This window comes from Canis aureus, chromosome 4 (assembly GCF_053574225.1).
Source record: "Canis aureus isolate CA01 chromosome 4, VMU_Caureus_v.1.0, whole genome shotgun sequence".
NCBI classification, from domain to species: domain Eukaryota; kingdom Metazoa; phylum Chordata; class Mammalia; order Carnivora; family Canidae; genus Canis; species Canis aureus.
In genome coordinates, this window is record NC_135614.1 from 60,009,799 (window position 1) to 60,029,534 (window position 19,736).

The 19,736-nt window shown below is 52.1% G+C and overlaps 1 protein-coding gene across 5 annotated transcripts in view; it reads left to right on the top strand.

The window, feature by feature from the left end:
• The window catches only part of TNIP1 (TNFAIP3 interacting protein 1), a 49,253-nt gene extending 29,988 nt beyond the window's left edge, over nucleotides 1-19,265 (top strand). For 4 of the 5 annotated variants that reach the window (XM_077895839.1, XM_077895842.1, XM_077895838.1 and 1 more), the window contains 12 exons: nucleotides 617-711; nucleotides 2,292-2,412; nucleotides 6,237-6,326; nucleotides 7,930-7,995; nucleotides 8,155-8,286; nucleotides 10,853-10,981; nucleotides 13,322-13,450; nucleotides 14,542-14,667; nucleotides 15,137-15,202; nucleotides 15,897-16,088; nucleotides 16,914-17,004; nucleotides 18,481-19,265. In XM_077895839.1, coding sequence (XP_077751965.1) covers nucleotides 617-711; nucleotides 2,292-2,412; nucleotides 6,237-6,326; nucleotides 7,930-7,995; nucleotides 8,155-8,286; nucleotides 10,853-10,981; nucleotides 13,322-13,450; nucleotides 14,542-14,667; nucleotides 15,137-15,202; nucleotides 15,897-16,088; nucleotides 16,914-17,004; nucleotides 18,481-18,515 — 1,272 coding nt within the window. In that variant the 3' untranslated portion in view covers nucleotides 18,516-19,265. The remainder of the gene's footprint in view (nucleotides 1-616; nucleotides 712-2,291; nucleotides 2,413-6,236; nucleotides 6,327-7,929; nucleotides 7,996-8,154; nucleotides 8,287-10,852; nucleotides 10,982-13,321; nucleotides 13,451-14,541; nucleotides 14,668-15,136; nucleotides 15,203-15,896; nucleotides 16,089-16,913; nucleotides 17,005-18,480) is intronic. The other variant, XM_077895840.1, reaches the window with a different exon arrangement.
• Nucleotides 19,266-19,736: the final 471 nt, after the last annotated feature.

Genomic DNA, 19,736 nt, shown 5'->3' on the forward strand with positions numbered 1-19,736 from the left:
ATGGAAACAAGATAGCGGGTGGAAGGCAGGGAATACCACCGGCTGTGCATGAGCCAGCTTAGCTACAGGCCTTTCCTCCCCTCTCTGCGCCTGCCCGTGGCATGAGGCAGGGCGGGGGCATGCAGAGGGACATGCCAATTCAGGTCTGCCACATGGAGTGTAATCCTAGTGGTGATTCTTAGCAGCTGTGCAACCTCATGCAAATTATTTCACCTGCACCAGCCTGCTCTGAAAACAGAGATGAGTTATGTAGCTCTGGGGAAGCCCTACAGCTCCCATGAGGCAGCGAATGGAAGAGCACCTAGCCGTGGACACAGCATGTACTAGGTGCTCGCTAAGTTTTTGTCGAAAGAGTAACTTCATACGGACACGGTGTGTCAACGGTCCTAGGAAGCACCTCCTGCCCTCCCGTCTGTGAGGCCCTGGGCCTGGTCAGCCATCTTCCAGGCCCCCTCACCTCGCAGTGCTTCCAGCAGGAGTCCTCAGGTATCGCCAGGTGACTGGCAGGCCACAGGGTGCTTACACTTTGATGGTCTTATTTGTCCTCCATTATCACTCTGGGTTTGGGATGCACCCCCTCCCTCACCTCGCCCCCATCTGCCTCTCTGCCTTGCAGACCCTGTGTGAGCAGCTTCGGAAGGAGAATGAGGCCTTGAAGGCCAAGCTGGACAAGGGCCTGGAACAGCGGGATCAGGCTGCTGAGAGGCTGCGGTAAGTCCAGGCTCCTCTGGAGCGAGGAGTCAGATGGGCAGGAGAAGAGGGTAGTGCCTGGCACCAGTGGGCTGAGGGCCGAGGGCTCTGAGGCTTTGGATGGCAGGTCTGTTGGTCCTTCTCCTTGGGTACCTTGGTGTTTCCTCTCTGGGCCTTTTAATGCCATTATAGAGTGCCCTGAGAGCTTCAGAAGAAGGGCTGTGCAAACTGTGCTCCTTCCTGGGGAACTTGCCACCCTAGCCTGTCCTCGGAGAGGCCAGCCTGCTGTTGGGACAGGGTGCGGGACGTTGCTGCCATCTGCTGGTCACCATCGAGGCCTGCTCTTTTCCTGCTAACAGTCTGGGTCCCTCATGTGCCTTCTGGCCTCAGGATCACTGAGGGTCAGGGAAGGCGTGACCTGTTCACACTCCCACCGCTCCCTCCTCTGCTGAGATCCTGAGTCTGTGGGTGTGAAGCAGGCCTAGGCATTTTCCCAAGGGCCTCTGTGATTACCACGTAGGTAGACCCCAGATCACACTTGAGAAACACTGCTCTTGACTGTCAGAGTTTCAAGGGCCCTTCGATACTATGCAGGCCAGACTCCTCATTGTGCAGAGGGGAGACTGAGGCCCAGAGAGCGTAATGTCTAACTAGTGAGTCACTGTGCCATTTTGAGTCAGCATGTGCCTCTTTACTTCTGGGTAGCCAAACACTTGGGAGTTTGGGGCCATCATGACTCCATCCACAGGTCTGAGACCCAGGCTAGAGGAAAGACTCGTGACTGGGAGGCAACAGTGCAGGTCTTTGCTGTGTGACCCTTGGGAAAGCCACTTTGCTTCTCCGTTTTTCTATTACTACATAGATACCTAGCTGGCAAATAGAACATAAAGAAATATTTTCCCTATTTCAGTCATGCCTGAACCCACATCAACACTTTTATTATGTCCTATGTCACCTTATTGATTTAAGAATTTGCTTTTATTTTAATCACATTTTTACTTAATGTTATTATAAAAAGAAAACTTCCTCTGGACTGAATGGAAAACAACATTACCTATAATGAATAGAGGATAACTCCATTGATAAATACAATGAAAATGGGTGTTAATAAGTTCTGGCAAAGTGCCGCCGCCCATGGAAGGGTCTGAGCCTGCAGCCTACACTTTACTCTCCCTGCGAGCAGTGAAGACAAGCAAATCCTGGAGGAGAACTCCGGACCTGTTAGCACCAGCCAGGACTGTTTCCATGCTCTACACAGGAGGTTTGAAGCTCATTGGAAAGGGTGTAACTTTCTCCCTGGAGTGCCATCAGGGTCGTGTAATACAGGTTTGGATGTGTCCTAGAGATCTCATGTATGCAGACCTCCCACAGTTGGGGAACCCTGCCTTTGATGATCAGAGACTTCTAGAGAAGCCCACATTGACAGCAAAGTGGCCTAAGGACACCTTCTTTACACCTTTTTTTGTTCCCGCTGAGGGCTGGTTTCAGGATCCTGCTGTATTCTCCAGGGCACAGCTACACTTCACATGAGTAGTAGGTCCTCGGACCCCAGCCTCAATGCGGGGCCAGCAATGTGACCTCTCTGTTTGCTTCTGACCCAGGGAGGAAAACATGGAGCTCAAGAAGTTGTTGATGAGCTGTGGCAAAGACGATGCTTGTGGGCAGCCAGGCTCACCAAAGATAGAAGGCGTAGGCAAGAAGGGGGTGGCCGGACAGCAGCAGGTACGTGCCCAGAAACTCCTTCTCCAGCATCCTCCATCCCTGGTGCCTGGCCTCTGCCCTCACGTCATGTGGCAGTGAGCTCACCGCCTCCTGCTGCTGCAGTCAGCTCCCCTGTTACCAGCTTCTCATCAGATGTCTTCTCCTTAGCTCAGCCTGACAATCTGCCCGTGGAGCTTCCACTCCTCAGCCCTCATTCAACATCTGATTCCCCGGGATACACACACGCAGGTTGCTGGCCATGACCTTGGCTGGTGCCCCCCCACCCCGCCCCCCCAGACCTTCTCCTCTCCAGGCTGAGCAGCTCTGATTCCTTTGGCCACTGCCTGCACAAAGTACTGTTGAGTCCTTCGCACAGTCTGGGCACATTCCCTAAACATGTTCTCTCAGGCCCAGAGAGGAAGTTTGTGAAGGTTTCTGATGGGTGGGTTTCAAAGGTCAGTTTAACATCTTATATTCTTAGCAGAATTAGGGTGTTGGGTTGAGAAAGCCCCTCAGTGGACCCCGGTAAGCTCCGGGGATTATGCCCTGGAGCCTGTGACCTGGAGAAAAGTGGGAGTCAGCTGACACTGCTGTGGCCTGGCACCCCTTCCACGGCCCCTCCTAGCTGTGGCTCACATCCAGTTCCCAGGCACCTGCTGGCCCTCCTCCCTTGCCCAGTCTGTGTCTTTCTCCTTCCTGCAGAGCTGAGTCCCAACTTCTTCCTGACAGATTTTTCCCTTTTAATGGGGTTTAATGACTGCACAGCGGGACTCCACATCTTTAACAAACCCCACACCTATGTAATGGCAGCAATTATCCTAATAACTTAATTCCTTGTTACTACATGGCAATGTAGAATTTCTGCGGGACTTGCAAACCTGTCATCCTATTTGGATCTCCACTCTACACGTAGGCTAGGTAGGGTCAGGTCCATTACTCCATGACACAGCTGTGGCAGGAGGTGTGGGGAGGTCATGTGACCTCCTGTCATCAAGATCCCTGCATCACCTGCCATCACACGGACAAGCCGAAGCCAGAGCCATAGGTCAGCAAAACGTGCTGATAAATGGTTTTCTGAATTCCAGTCTGTGAAACCCCTCCCTTCCTCCATTTACCCCTCAGGGCAGAGCCTGCCTTGGCTCATCCTCCTGGGGAAGTGACTGATGGAGCCCCTGATCTCCTGTGGGTTCCCTGGCCACCATGGGTGTGGGATTCTGTGGGCAGGCCTCCTCATTTTCCCGGGCCCTCATCTGGCTTGATTCCCTGAAGGCCCAGCTCTTCCTACCAGGCTGCCAGGGAGGAAGGTCCCAGGGGGGCATGTCTTACCGGCGGCGGCAGAGCCAGTGCCCTGGAGCCGCATGTGGGTTGAAGGCTGGCTCCTCCTGCCAGCACTGCCGCCTTGGATGAGTTACCTAAACCAACTGTGGCTTCTGTTTCTCCCTCTATAAAATGGAAACTGTAACAACACTTGCCTCAAAGGATGGGGGAAGGATTCAGGGATGTGAGTGCCTGTAAAGTAGGTTTGGTGCTGGGCGCACGGTAAACCGTGAACTTTAGCTGTTGCTTTTAATGGCGGTTCTGGTGCCAGCAGCCAGGTGGGCTGACTTTTCTCTTCTTTGTGGAGGTTCAGGGTGTACCCCCCAGGAGCCCCGATCCCCTCTTACTCTTTGCCCTGTAAGGAGGCAGCAGGCTTCTAGAGGCAGGCCTATCCTTTGCCTTTCTTAAAGGCGAGGGTCCCTGGAGGGCTCCCCCAGCCCTGGTTCTGTGGCATGCTGGTAGACTTTAGCCTGCAGGGGCTACTTGAGCCTCACTAGTTCTACCCTCAAGATCACCCCCCTCCTCCAGTCCTACTCCCAGCCCTGGGGGAGTGATGAGGGGACAGGAAGGCAAGGGATGGAGGGAATGTGGGCAGTGACCCCAGGACAAATGCTGACAAGCCCACTGGATGTCATAGGTTAGGGCCTTCAGAGCCCATCTTGTTCGATAGCCTTGTACCAAGGCCCAGAGCTGGCGTGGGTTGTGGCTCCTGCCGGCCTGGCCTCGGACCTAGAGCCAGCACTCCACTGCCGGCCTCCGAAGCTTGTTGTGCCCTTTCGCCTCAATATTTCCTAGTTGTTTTTTTTTTTAATGTTTTTTAAACTTTATCTTGAGATCACTTTAGATTTACAAAAGAGTTTCAAAAGTAGTCCAGAGAATTCCCGCATCCCCTTAACAAGTTACATAACTGTGGTTCAATGATCGAAACTGGAAAATAAACAATACTATTAACTAAACTACAGACTTTGTTCAGATTTTGCCAGTTGCTCACTTGGCATCCTCCTCCTGCACCTTCTGTGCGGGCGCCGCCAGTTGGGGACCCCACATTTCCTTAGCGTATGCCAGCCTGTGACCATTCCCAGGCTCGCCCTGTCTTTCACAAGTGTGACGCTTTGAGTTCTACTGGCCAGTGATTCTGTAGCGTGTCCCTCAGTGGGGTTTAACCGATGCTTCCTTGTGATTAGATGAAGGGTGTGCACTTGGGCGAGAGCACCATGGGAGTGACACTGTGAGCTTTATGGTGCGTCACGGCAAGGGCGCCTGACGTCAGCATATCTTATTACTGCCCACAGTGATTGCTTGGCTGAGGGGGTGTGTGTGTTGATTTCTCCATAATAAAGGAACCAATTTTTCCCTTATCGTTAATAAATACTTATTTTTGAGGAAGAACTCTAAATCCGTGCATATGTCCAGTTTCTCCTTACATTTCTCACTAATTTTAGCATCCATGGTGGATCCCACCTGCAACGATCATTACTATAGTAGATTTTGAATTTCCCTCATTCCTTCCATGTTCAGATTTCTTCTGTAAGAGGGAGTCCTCCTGTTTCCCCCCACTTATTTATTTATTCAGCTATTCCTTTCTACCAGTATGCACTCAAGGATATTTATTTTCTTTGGGCTATAATCCAGTATGACCATGAGTTATAATTTTGTTTAAAATGTTCCAGTTTTGGCCATAAGAAGCTCTTTCAAATTGTCTCCCAGCCCATTAGACATGCTTTTCTTCTTTTTTATATTGTTATTATTGAGCACTTTTTAAGATTGATTTATTTATTTTAGAAGGGGCGGGGGCAGAGGGAGAGAATCTCAAGCAAGAGAGTCACAACCCTAATATTTGACCTGAGCTGAAACCAAGAGTCAGATGCCTAACTGACTGAGCCGCCCAAGTGCCCCAGCACTTTCTCATTTTTTGGCACAAGATACTCCAAACTCTCCTTGTTTTCCCTTGTCCCTGGAATCAATCACTTCTCTAAGGAACCCTATTTCTTTTTTTGGAGAATAGCATTTAGAAACCAAGATCTGGACAGTAGGTGTGCTCACTGCTACTGGAGTATCACTGCTCTAGGCTCTCTCAGAGGACAGAGCTAAGAGATACACGTATATGTACTAACTACACATACACATCTTTATGCCATATCTTTCTAAAACGCTTTTTAAGTAAACATTTAATAAAATGTTAAAAAAAAAAAACCTCTTATCACTCTTGCCTTCTAAGGTCAGGATTTTTGGTTGATGCTGCAGGTTTGGGAAGGTGGTGGTGCCTTAGAGAAAGAGTCTGAGCAGGGGAAGAAGTGGCCATGGGAAGGAGAGCGGTGGGCAGAAGGGCAGGGGTGGAGGAATAATGACTGGATAGACTTTCCAAAGCAGGCTTAGTCATGGCTGGGATGTGTAGTAGTGTCCTGGCTGGTGGATAGATTAGAGAAGTGGGAGACTGGGGGCTCGGTAAAGGCCTTCAGGGAGCACTGAGTGGATGATAGAACTGTTTTTTGAGGCTTTGCTGAGGGCCCTTCTGTGGTTCTCCCCAGGCTTGTGTGACAGCAGCTAAGATCCCAGAGGTGGGGGCCTTGGGTGCAGCTGAGAAGAAGGTGAAGATGCTGGAGCAGCAGCGCACCGAGGTAGGCAGCTAGAGGGAGTGGTGGTGGTGAGGGAAGACCCACCTTCCCTCCTGGGCTTGGCAGGACAAAGGCCTTCCCTGGTCCCCTGTCTCATCCCAGGTCACCATGATGTGTTACCATGGTGACCACGGAGCCATCTGCTCCTTGAGGAAACCTGCCTTGTTCTGGGCTCTTGTTTCTTTTTTTGGGGGGTGGGGGGAGCTCTTGTTTCTTAATCAGTTCTCCTGCCTACGAGGGTCACTCTGAAGATGGGGCATTTGGGGTATAGCCTAAAATTGTTGGTGAGGGGATAATTTTGGAAGGTACACTCTGGGTGGTGGAAGGAGGTTGTGATAAGGTAGGCAAGTAGCAGCATCTAGGATGGGGAGCCTGGGGCTCCTCTGTCACCATGCACCTGGGTCGAGGAGGGACTGTCACAAACGGAGAGGATCCGACACCTTCTTGTAGCACTGCATTTCACCAGCTGGAAGTCTCTAGAATTGAGGTTATGCCCCTGTGCCGCCTCTATCTCCCACGCCAGGCCAGAATTTCCAGACTGGAGGTGGAAGCCCGACTCCTGTTCTCTTCACTGCTCCCCTCCGTACAGCTCAGCTGCTCCTCCAGACTCCTGGGCCTTACTACCATCCCTGGGCCTCCAGCATATTTGCAAGTTAGGCCTCCCTCCGTCAGTCTTTTGCTTACATGTCTATCAATTTTAGTTTTCTCTTTTTTTGTATTGCTATAAAGTGTTTGCTTTGGTGACAAAAGCAACATAATGCTCGTTAGAAAAAATATCGAGAATCTCACCACTTAGAGTTGACCACAAGTTGGCAACAATTCTGTTTTATTGTGAACTTACTAACATAGAACCTGTTTTTTAAAATAGGCAGAAAAAATTATATCCTTGATACTGCATTATTACAGGTTACTGTTTTTCTTTTCTCCTTCAAAATTAGCTATCTTTGAGGGTATTTATGTATAAAACATCTACTCTATTTCTTCGCTTCTGAGTTAGTCTTTATCATATGGTAACGTGTCTGAAATGGCGATGCCTTTTCCCCATTGTTTTATGTATTTAATGGTGTAGATTGTTTTTCTTCCCTGAGAAATTGTTGTGTCATGCATGGCAGATAATTAGGGTCATCTCAGTAATAACGCGGCCATGTATCAGGGGCCTGATTTTCTTAATAAGTGCATGGGTGCCTCATTTCCAGTTTCTGCTGTAATTTTCGTAACCGACCTCCTACGTGCAGGTCGTCTCCTGGATTTGGCTGTGATACCAACACTGCTGGGAGGGCCAGCCTTGAACAGGCGCACTCGCACACTTGTGCAAAGTGCTTCAGAGACAGACACTGAGTTAAGGAAAATGAGAATGTGAAGCTTTCATACCTAACTGCAACTCGCGTGTGTGTTGTGTAATGGCACACACGCCTTTAGCATTAGGATTGGATAGGATATAGCAGCTGGTGAAAGTTCCTGCTTGGAGAACCCCGAGATTTCAAGAAGGGGTTCTGAGGCAGTGTCCATAGGCCACCGTTCCCCCCCACACACCATGTGTACCCTGGGAAGCTGGTCTTTGTGCCTTACCTGCTTAGCCCCTGCTCACCCCCATCTCTCCCTGCAGCTGCTCGAGGTGAACAAGCAATGGGACCAGCACTTCCGGTCCATGAAGCAGCAGTACGAGCAGAAGGTACTGTAGGGCTGCGGGAGCTCAAGGCTGAACCCCAAATTCCCGGCTGTGCAATCCGGGCCGCCTTGGTCTCCGGCCTGCGGCTTCCCTCCCAGGAGCTTTGAACTGTGGAGGCGCGCCCCTGCCCTCACACACCCCCCTCTCTGCCCTTGAACCCAGATCACCGAGCTGCGCCAGAAGCTGGCGGACCTGCAGAAGCAGGTGACCGACCTGGAGGCTGAGCGGGAGCAGAAGCAGCGTGACTTTGACCGGAAGCTCCTCCTGGCCAAGTCCAAGATTGAAATGGAGGAGGCAAGTGGACGGCTGGTGCCTGCGGGCCCAGCTTGGGGGCCTCTGTCCCCGCCCCATTAGCCGAGGGCTCAGTGCAGGAAATAGGCTGCAGGCCCAGGTCGGAGGGCTCCTGCGCTGGCTGTAGGGCAGAGGGCTGTGTGGCCCTAGGCAAAAGCACTTCCTTCCTTCTGTTTCCCATCTAAAAATAGAGACTGGATTAGCTGTTGCTTTATTTTATTTTATTTTATTTTATTTTATTTTATTTTATTTTATTTTATTTTATTTTTTAAATTTAATTTTATTTTTTTATATTTTTTAAGACAGAGGGAGAGCACAAGCAGGTAGAGGGGCAGAGGGAGAGGCAACTCCTGACCGAGCAGGGAGCCCGATGCAGAATCGATCCTAGGACCCCGGGATCACGACCTGAGCCGAAGGCAGACGCTCAACCACTGAGCCACCCAGGCTCCCCTAGCTCTTGCTTTCTGTGTTTTCTTGTTTACGTGTAGAAGAGCTTTTTGTTTAATTAAAATGTTCTGGACAGGGGCACCTGGGTGGCTCAGCAGTTGAGTGTTTGCCTTTGGCCCAGGTCATGATCCCGGGTCCTGGGATCGAGTCCCACATCAGGCGCCCTGCTGGGAGCTTGCTTCTCTCTCTGCCTATGTCTCTGCCTCTCTCTCTCTCTCTGTGTCTCTCATGAATAAATAAATAAACTTTTTTAGAAAATAATAAAATGTTCGAGACAAGGAAACCATCCAGGAGAGCACAGAATATAAAAGAGACACACGTAGGCTGCTCTGGTGCTTGATGGGAGTGGGCTGCTACTGGACATTTAGAGTAGTGATGGCTATTTGGGAGGGACTCAAATATTACATGGAGCCTCCCTTCTCCACCAGCCTAGCCACCGTGCAACAGAGCGTGCACTTGGTTCCGTGCTGGGCACAGAGACTCAGCAGGGAACAGACCAGCCCTGCCCTTGGCTGGGAAGAAACACGAAATAACTCATTACAGAAGCAAATATATAGAAGTATGTACCAGTATCACAGGAGAAGTTACAGGGAGCAAGGAGAGGGCGTAAAGGGGAACCAGGTTCAGTCTGAAGGGGAATGGGAGCCAGTCCTCTGAAGAAATAGCATCTGATCCATCACTGACAGCAGCCTTCCAGTATCCAGGGACAGCTTAAAGAGGAAAGGCCACTGACCCTCAGGCTCTTGGAAGATTGTATTTATGTCCTAGTGTCTTCCCCTTCATGGGAACTGGGCACAGGCTGCTTTTGCCTAGCTTGAAAATGGACATTTTCAACACAGATTGCATTTCCAAGTTCCCTCTGTCAGCATGTGACACCCAGGGGCTTTATCTGAGGGATCAGCCTGCCCAGTGATCGTGCCTTGCCCTGAAGATGTGTGTAAGGACACTGCCTGGCTTTTCTCCAAGTGTGGTCACATCTGTGACTGTCACCAGACCCCTGGCTCTTTGGTCCTTTCCCCTAGCTGACATTGGTAGGTGAGATAATTCCCTGAGATGGGGACAGTCCTCCCTATTAGCTGGGGAGAGGTGGGATGTCACAAGATGAAGTGTGGCCCCATAAGGACACATGGTAATAGAGGCCATGCTGATGCTGGAGCCACTTACATGGGCATCCAGAACACCTCCCACAAGGTCTGCCCAAGGCTGCGCTCCCCAGTTTATGGCTGACTTCCCTGATTTGAAATATTTCCTTTGACTTGCGAGGGGAGAAGGAGCACCAGAATTAGGAGACCTGGGTTCTAGCCCAGCTCACTGTGTGACCTTAGGTAAGTCACCTTCCCTCTCTGTACATTCATTTTCCATCACATAAAGGGATCAGGATTTGATGCTCTCTAAAGGCCAGTCCAGCTGTGGCCCTCTGCAGTGAAGGAGCCCTGTGTGTTCCATAGTAGGCATGGGAGCAGGGCTCCCACCTTGAAGTCTTCCCTGGTTTCTTCTCAGCTGGGGTGCTCTTTCTTTTGCCTTGCAGTGCTTTGTTTCTCTGTGGAGGGATACTCTCTACTTCGTTTGCTGCATTTATTTCTTTAGTGTCTTCTCTCCTAGGTTTAGAGACTGTAAGACCTAAAAGGTCCTTTAGATATTCTCAGTGGTTTACCAATTCTGTGCATCACAGAAGATCCCTGTGCAAATCTTAGGGAAACTATGACTCCTCTTCTTAAAAAATTGCACAGATTTTGCATCCCATTGTGGGGCTCGCAGACCTCCTGATGCCCATCTGTGACACATGTTAAGAACCCCCTACCCATGGCAGATAGGTGAGCATTGACCAGGGGGTACTGTGACCATGGCTGAGGTCTCAGCTCGTTGGCAAAGGAGCTGGTGTCAGAGCCCAGAGTCTTTCAGTGAACCGAGCTGCCTTTTCCATGAGGACAGGACATTGTGGGCATGTGGCTCTAATGCCAGGTGCCTTATGCGGTGTCTTCACATGAGCATTGGGAACTGCTGAGGGAGAGGCAGAGAGGAAGCATGGCTGACTGGGGTGGGGGGGAGGGGGGAAACAGTGCAGGGAGCTCAGGCCTGCTGCAGGGGCTCCCTGCCTAACCAACCCCTGCATCACCTGCAGACCGACAAGGAACAGCTGACAGCAGAGGCCAAGGAACTGCGCCAGAAGGTCAAGTACCTGCAGGATCAGCTGAGCCCACTCACCCGGCAGCGGGAGTACCAGGAAAAGGAGATCCAGAGGCTCAACAAGGTGGGTGCCTTGGCCCCAGTCGCTGGAACAGCAGGACTTCACTAGCCTAGCTGCAGCACCCTTCTGTCACCAGTGTCCCGACCCTCAACTCAGGAGAGGGGGCATTACTGGATCAGGGAGCAGGTCAGGGAGCAGGTGCTGAGAGCCTCCATGCAGGCTTGCGGTTCCCCCTGCCTCTGCCTTTCCCTCCCCAAGTGCTCAAGTGCCTGTGGCCAGCCCTGGGGTACACTTGTGCTTGTTCCAGCCTTTGGCCACAGGCTGCGCTGTCTCCTCACAGGGTGCCACCCCCCTCATCATTCAGGTTCAGTGTAATACCTCTTCCTGACCAAGGCAGGCCTCCCTGGAGTCTCATTGAGGTCCCCCTGTTCCATGCTCCTAAGGCACCAGAACCTTCTTTCGTTCCCCTTCTTGTGTCTTCCTGTGATTGCCTGTTTGATGATCTGTCTTCCCCTCTGGCAGGTTCCGGGGGGGTAGGGAGTGCTCCTCTTTACCAGTGTATGTGCCCCCTGCACCCCACATAGTGCCTGGCACAAAGCACATGCTCGGCAAACACTTGCTGGAGGGAGTGGGTAAGCAGAGGCCTGAGGGTTCCTGCCCTTGAGAATTGGGACCCAGGGAGATAGGGGTATCCAGTGGAGGCTGGATTTTAAGGCAGAAGCCTGCCACTTGGACCCAAGGCCAATGGGTAGGAGTGAGGCCAGCTCTGGGGGCTGGTTCTGGTCCCAGCTTAGCCACTCCAGCCTCTCTGAGCCTCAGGTTTGCTATCTGAACTCCTTCCAGGAGTTGGACTCCTTCCAGCCCTGCCACGCTCCAGCATGGGGTTAAGAGCGAGAACAGACAAGAAGAGGCTCTGAAAGGAGCCAAAAGCCTGGAGAAGTTGTCTGTGGTTCATCTTTGCCTCTTTTTCCATCTGTCTGCCTCCCCTCAGCCCCCCAACCTCCTGACCTTGCTCATGGCAGGCTGTGGCATGAGTTTGGCATATTCCCTGGGCCCCAGCCCTTCTAGGGTAACCGTTTCTATTTGGTTTTGGGGTTTGATAATCATTGATTTTGCCAATTCTGGGGATCCTTGGGACCTGTTCTCAGAGAAAAGACTGACCTGTGCTGAGCTAGGGGACTGAGGGGCCCTAAATCCAGGCATAGAATTGTACATGATGCTGGATCCTAGAGAAGTGACTCAGGCAGGATCACTGCCCTCCCGCTTTCCCTGGCATAGCCGGGGATAGAGACACACGTGTGGGCGCCTCATAACAAGGCAAGTGACCTGCTTTGCTTGTGACCTCAGGCAAGTCTCCCTGTTCCTGGACTTCAGTCTTCTTATCTAAAAAATCGGCAGATAGAATAGGAGGATAGAGCGGGGCCACAGCTTCCCCTTGCAGCATCCTGGGGTTACTCTTGGCTCAGCAGAGTTTCCTTGGGTTTCTGAGAAAGTCAAGGAGACTAAGTAGGGGCCCAAGTCCAAGTTGGGGGAGGTTTTCTCTATCCCCCCACCATCCAGGGAGGCACTACGGCCACTGCTTGCTAATACATGGCAAGCAGAAGCCCTGCCATCCCGGGGGCTAAAGTCCAGGTGGTGATGAGGGTGGCCAGTCTTGAGCGGGGTTCCAGAGTTCTCAGGTAACATGTTAACTGAGCTGGAGGAGAAAACCGGTTAATAGAGACCTTCTGAGAAGCTGCGAGCCCATGGCTTACCTAAAGGAAAGTATTTTGTGAACATGGTAGGGTAGAGGTGCTTTTCTTTTCTTTTTCAAAATGTTATTTGGTGATGTTTCAGCCCATTTTCAGGCTTAGAAAGGCAAAATATTATATAAGTCAAAATTAAATTCCACTGTAATCTAACTACCGGAGAGTTGGGGATGGAAAGGTTGGCTTGGTAGCCATGGATTTGGAAAAGCCAAAGAATCTGAGGGCAAGGTGGTTGTTGAGGCCATGGAAGCTTCCCCAAAGGGCTTTAATACTCTCTCTAGATCTAGGTGCTAGAAGTTGAGCTGCACTTGCTCAGGGAAGGGGAGATTGTCCCTTCTATGTGAAGACCCCCGGTTAGCCTGCTTATAAGCCGTGTCACTTTGGGCAAATCACGGTTTTCTGAACCTCACTTTTCATATCTGTCAGATGAGGGTGATGATCATAGTCTTTTCTTCATAGGACAGTGGAGAGGATCCAATGCGGTGATGCGCGTATAGTGTAAATAAATAGGGTAGCATTTCCTTAATAGTACTGGTGGTATCAGTTATTATTGTCACTAATGTGGGGTGGGGGGGTCACTGAAGATGACCTCTCTAACGGGGCGGCCTTCCAGGGGTTCTCCTGATGGGCCTGTCTCCTTTCTTCCCAATCTCAGGCCCTGGAGGAAGCACTGAGCATCCAGGCCTCCCCCTCCTCTCCACCAGCATTTGGGGGCCCAGAAGGAGCTAGTGGCCTCCTAAGGAAACAGGAGCTGGTCACACAGAACGAATTGCTGAAACAGCAGGTGAGCCCCAGAGGAGGAGGTCAGGTAGGAGGTACTGAGTGGGGGAGCTGGAGCATTCCTGAGGGCCCAGGATGGGCTTGGAATCACATGGAAGATCTAATTAGGAAACCACATTCTGGCTGTCAGCCAGGTTCCCTGCCCGGTTGTAGGTTTATCCTTCCCAGCACTGCATCCCTAAGTCATTCCTCCGCCACCTTTTTGGTTTAACCATCTCTGTACCCCAGCTGCGCTATTAGTTACCTAGTATTTTCAAAATAAATTTTAAATAAATTACTTTCAACAGATGTATTTAAAAAGGAACTTTATATCACTACTTGAAATGGACACTGTTAATTCTTTGCCACAAAATAGAAAATAACTGTAAGCAATAAATACAGTGAAAGAAAAACAGGATGATTAAACTCTAGTTGGAAACTCTTGCCTGTTGAAGACGCTGACCTTGAGTCCTCTTTGAGGGAAGGGAAGGGAAATTAGTAAGTACTGGAAGGATGTTAAAGACATGCTAGCACAAATGGGGACTTTGTCCTCAAGGGGCACAGAAGGATTGGAAGGGAATTGGAAAGGCGAGGGCTCTCCCGTCTGTTCCTATTGGATGCGATGCTTTGGAGCCCCCTAAAGCATCTCTAACCTGGCCGGTGTCTCACTGGTCTGCAGCAGGATGTGAACTGCAGTCACAGAGGCAGGGAGCCATCCCAGCACCTTCCATGCGAGGGTGCCCCCGAAGCCTTGGGAGAGTTCTGAGGTCCTCTGCCCTGGGAGCTGGGCGACCACCTCCAGTCCTGCTCTGGGCCTGGCCTCACCTCTCATGGGGGCCTTAGCAGAATGAAAGGATTGTACTGGTTAGCGGCTTGTGATGCCCCCACGCTTTGTTTTTAAGTCATGGATACCTTGTTTAAATAAAGCCCTATGTTGAAGCTCAGAATATAAAATACTGAACTACTCTGTTTGAAGGTGGGGGTAGGGAGCCAGAGGTGCACCTGCTCCCCTCCCCCACCCCCTCTTCACAGTGATGTGAAGATGGGGTGAAACCAGCAGGAGGCCAGAGCAGTCTGAGCCCCTCCTCCCTCACCCCCACCCCTGTTCCCTTCCAGGTGAAGATCTTTGAGGAGGACTTCCAGAGGGAGCGCAGTGATCGAGAACGCATGAATGAGGAGAAGGAGGAGCTGAAGAAGCAGGTGGAGAAGCTGCAGGCCCAGGTCACCCTGTCCAATGCCCAGGTGAGAACAGCTGGACCAAAGAAGGGGCACCCCTTTGGCCTGTCCTCATGGGGCAGGGGGTGTGGATTGGAGGGTCCCTGATGCAACCAGAAGTCAGGACGCTCACTGGTTCTTCCAGTCCTGCCAGCAAACTTCTGAGTCCCCATCCTTCTTGGACCTCCAGTCAGAGCCACCACCCTCACAGAATGGAACTAAAGCATGTTAACAGGGACGCACAGCAACAGGGCTCGTGTGAACCCTCCTGACTTGGGTTCAGACCACCCACGGTGAGCAGGCCTCACCTGCAGCAGCCAGCCTGGGCTGTGCTCTGCCCCACGGGGCCTTCCCGCCCCCTCAAGACCCTTCCTTGGGGCTGCGCCAGGCAGGCAGCCGGGAGTGGTAGCCCTGTGCACTTGCTTTCGCCCTGGGTCCAGGCCTGGCCAAGGAGCACCTGTGCCAACAGTCTTCTCCCCCTCCCTCCTCCTCTCAGCTAAAAGCATTCAAAGATGAGGAGAAGACAAAAGAAGCCCTCAAACAGCAGAAGAGGAAAGCCAAGGTGAGGAGGCTTGATGGAGGAAGCAGCACTTACCTCATTCTACCTTATTCAGGGCTGGAGGGGAGAGTCAGTGTCTGCTCAGGTATCCAACTAATTAATGAAGGAACGCAGGTAGAGCATTTCAAATAGTACTTGGTACAGAACAAGCGCTCATGACACATTAGCTGTCATTGTTGATATTTTGTGCCCCGGTCCCAGCCATCTGTGCCCCTGTCCCAGCCATCTGTGCCCCCGTTCCAACTATCTGTGTCCCTGTCCCAGCCATCTGTGTCCCTGTACCAGCCATCTGTGTCCCTGTACCAGCCATCTGTGTCCCATGTACCAGCCATCTGTGTCCCATGTACCAGCCACCTGTGCCCCTGTACCAGCCACCTGTGCCCCTGTACCAGCCACCTGTGTCCCTGCACCAGCCATCTGTGTCCCATGTATCAGCCATCTGTATCCATGTACCAGCCATCTGTGCCCCTGTACCAGCCATCTGTGCCCTTCTACCAGCCATCTGTATCCATGTACCAGCCATCTGTGTCCCTGTATGAGCCATCTGTGTCCCATGTACCAGCCATTGGTGCCCATGTACCAGCCTTCAGAGAACTAAGATTCCAAATGGAGAAAGAGATAAGACAGGTGTCTTGTCACCGGGGGTGGCCTGTGCAGCCTGTCACAGGCTAGAGCCAGACATCAGCATCTCTTACAGGCTTCGGCGGAGCGCTACCACGTGGAACCCCACCCAGAGCACCTCTGCGGGGCCTACCCCTATGCCTATGCTCCCATGCCACCTATGGTGCCACACCACGGCTTTGAGGACTGGTCCCAGATCCGCTACCCCCCACCCCCCATGGCCATGGAGCACACACCCCCACTTCCAAACTCACGCCTCTTCCATCTGGTGAGTCTGTGCCCCTCCTTCGCTCCAGGACACACAGAGACCAGCCCACACACCTTCTAGAGGGCAAGGTCAAGTGAAGGGGTCTTAGACTGCATCCTGGCTCTTTGCGGAACAGCACTGAGGTGTGCAGGCACCTGTCCAGAGCCCAGCAGGACTCTCCATCCCAAAACTCTTCAGGGTCTCTGGGGCAGGACAGAAAAGGCTCAGAGGGCAGAGCAGAAAGGTGGGCTCCCTTTGGGTGCCCACTAAGCAGGCCAGTGGGTCAGAGTTTGCTTTGACTTTTTCTTAGAACATGCACGTGTAACCAGGTATCGGGCCCTCAGCATGCGTTCTCTCCTAAGTTGTCCTTCTGTCTTCCCCTTCCCTTCTCTTCTCCTGTCCCTTTTTCCTCTTATTTGCTTATTATTCTTTCTCCAAAGAGCTGCCATCACCTGTCCCATCCTCTCCACCTTCTGCCAGGGTCCTGTTTCGGCATCCCCACTCCCACCTGGACAGGGACATGCCTCCTGCCTGGCCTCTCTTCTAGCTTCTCCCACTAGTCCTTACACACATCTTCTTGGGGATTTACATTGGAGTAGAGTGTGTGGCTTCAGACATTGGCTCTGGGGTTACAGAGACCTAGAACCGAAGCTTGGCCACTTCCTTAGCTAGAGGACCTTCAGCCTCAGTTTCCTTACCTGTAAAACAGGGATGGCAACCTGGGTTGTAGTAAGGATTCATTTGTACTGGATTAACACACATTCAGTGCTGTGCTGGCATGGCAGCTGCTACTCTAATTTTTTAGTGTAGTTGGTTGTTGACTACTAAGCACCAGTTTTGTTGCAGCCAGAATACACCTGGCGGCCGCCCTGTGGAGGGATGCGCAATCAGAGCTCCCAAGTGATGGACTCGCCCACAGCCAGGCCTGTGGAACCAGGTGAGTGTGGTCTAGTCCTGGTCTATCTCACTGGGGGAGATAACTTTTGTCCTACTGGGAATGCTCCAGTTTGGGGATGATGTGACTACCATCTGGTCTTGGTGGAAGAGAGGCTTCATGTTCCAAAATAGTGTTGAGAGGATGAGGAGGTGACTGCAGAGTGAGGGGATTGAAGTCATTCATGCATTAATCTGAGTGTGGTGTTTGAATGCCAGGCTCTGTGCTGGGTGCTAGGGAAGCCACATGGTAGAAACAGGTAACCGTTCCTGCCCTGAAAGAGCAGGGGACAAAGAAATGACAAAAAAACACACCAAAAAAACCCGACACAAATGGGCTTCAGTTGCACTCAGGTGCCCTGAAGGAAGGAGAGCAGCTAACAACGGAGCCCAACCTGGACTGGAGGCGATGATGTTGGAGTTGAGACCCTCAGAGTGTGGCATTAGCCGGGTGAAGAGGTGACAGTGGAGGATGTTTTTGTAGAGAAATGAAAAATACAAAGGCCCTGGTGGGAGGGAGGGAAGACAGAAGGCCAGAGAAGACTGGAGGAGCCAAGGACAAGGTGGGGAAGGAGAAACGGGCGAGGCAAGGTCAGGGAGGTAGGTGAGTGCAGGCTGTCAGGGACTTGTGGACGGATGGCAGGGGACTGGCCTTTTCCTAAAGATGATGTGGAATCCTTGCACATATTGACAGCAGAGTGGCATGACAGATCAGATGTGCATTTGGAAAAGCCCCGTCAGGTCACGCATGGTGTTGACCATCAACAGCTGGGGACTAGAGGTCTAGACGTTCACTGAAGTCATAGGAGGACTTCAGGTCCCTAATGATGACCCTGCTTTCTGCAAGGCTCTGTGGGGCGGAAGGCACTGCCTTGCTGGTGCGTGGGGACATCAGGGAAGCTGAGTCCCCTCAGCACAAAGAGGGTTCTCTAAGGGTTGTGGCTTTGCAGAGATAGAGCCAGCTCTGCCAGGAGGTTAGAGGGCCCTCACAGGGTGAGGGGTGTGCGAGCAGAGGCTGCAGGGTAACGTGGAGGCAGCGTGGTTGGGAGGAGGTCTTGGGCTTATTGGCCATTTTCTCCTGGCTCCCGGCAGAGCCCTGGAGGTTGTGTGGGGCCCTTCAGACGCCGCTGTAATGAGGAGTGAGTGGGCAGGGCTGTCCCCTCCCCCTGAACTGCTCCCCCTCTGGGACCTGGAGCCAGACGGGCTCAGCTCAAATACCTCTTAGATCTGGCACTTGAGGCTAATTCTTAAAAATCTCTCTGTGCTCTTATTCCCCCTCCCATAAAGGGATACTAATATGCCTGCCTTGTAGGGCCAAGCGAGGATTGAATGACAAACATCCCTAAGGTCCTAGCCTAGGGCCTGGTGCTTGGCAGCACTTAACTCTCTGATTTCCGTTGTTACTTGCTGGTTTCCGTAGGCCTTTGAAGTCTACTGTACTCCATCATCTTTAAAGTCCTCAATATTTTTCTTTCTTTAGAGTCTACGAAAAATGACCGTGAGGGGCCTCAGTGAGACCAGATTACGTCACTTGGCTCCACCTTAGTCATGTAGAGCCACCTGATCCCAGATTACGGAAATCCAGAGGCCGTGTTCTCTGTGTAGCTAGAGCCTCGGCTGGATGGGAAGCCAACGGGCCACTGGGCTGTGCCCCAGCCCAACCTGAACTGTTTACACACTGGAGAGGCTCCACCCAGAAGGCTTCCATTTGGGCCCCTCCTTTGGTGTGACCAGGAGAAACTCACTACCTTGCGACCAAGTGGAGAGAAGCCTGCCTCACCCGACCTTGACCTGCCATGTTTGTGGAATCACAAGGACATCAGTCTCAAGAGTAGGGTAGCAGATGAGACCCCTTCCTTTCAAAACTTCCCTGGAAATGGTTCCAGCCCCTCTGAGGAACACGTTCAACTCATGTGTGTGTTTAATTTTTGCTTCAAGCTCTGTAGTAGCAGGACCTGCCCCATGGCCAACCCTTCCCCTCTGAGGAGCTGTGGGAAGAGCGGGTTTGCTCCCAGAAGCAGAGGAGAACGACAGGGTGTTCTGTTGCAAGGCCCTCTGCTTCCACCCACGGCAGCCTTGCCAGCGCTATGGCAGCCTGGGATAGAGGCCGTGCTGGCCGCGTGGTCTGAGGGACCCACTGTGAAGCCACCAGACCCTTGGCCCCACAGCTGGAGGCCTGTGTGCCAGAGGCCCAGAATAAGGTGGCTGGCTATGCCTGGGCGGCTGTTTGCACGAACCTTGGACATAAATCCAAGTTGAAGATCAGTATTCTGTGACTTGTGTTCTTTTATGCCCTGGCTAATGGCGCCCTCCCAGGGAGTGTGCTGCTTTCCTTGTCCCTCTGTGCTCTGTCCCCACTAGTCCACCGAGAGCATTGCCAGGACTCGTGGCCGATATCCCCTGGGCCCTGCTCCAAGCCTTCCCGTGGTTGGGGCACCCAGGGGCAGTGGAAGGGGTCTGGGCTGAGAGTCAGGTGACCCAGGTTTAAATTCCAGTCCTGCCCCCCACACATCAGGAGAGACCGGGCAAGGCTGCCCCTTCTGTGAGCCTGTTTCTACACCTGTCAAATGAAATACTTCATCTCAGCCCCAGCTGCCTGGAGAACTGCAGGAGGGAATGGGAGTGGACCTGAACTGGCTTTATAAATTCCAGATGCCAATTAGAGAAGCAGAGTGGGCCTAGGTAGAAACCGAACAGCAGGGGCCCAAAGCACGCACTCCCACCCCCTCCCTTCCC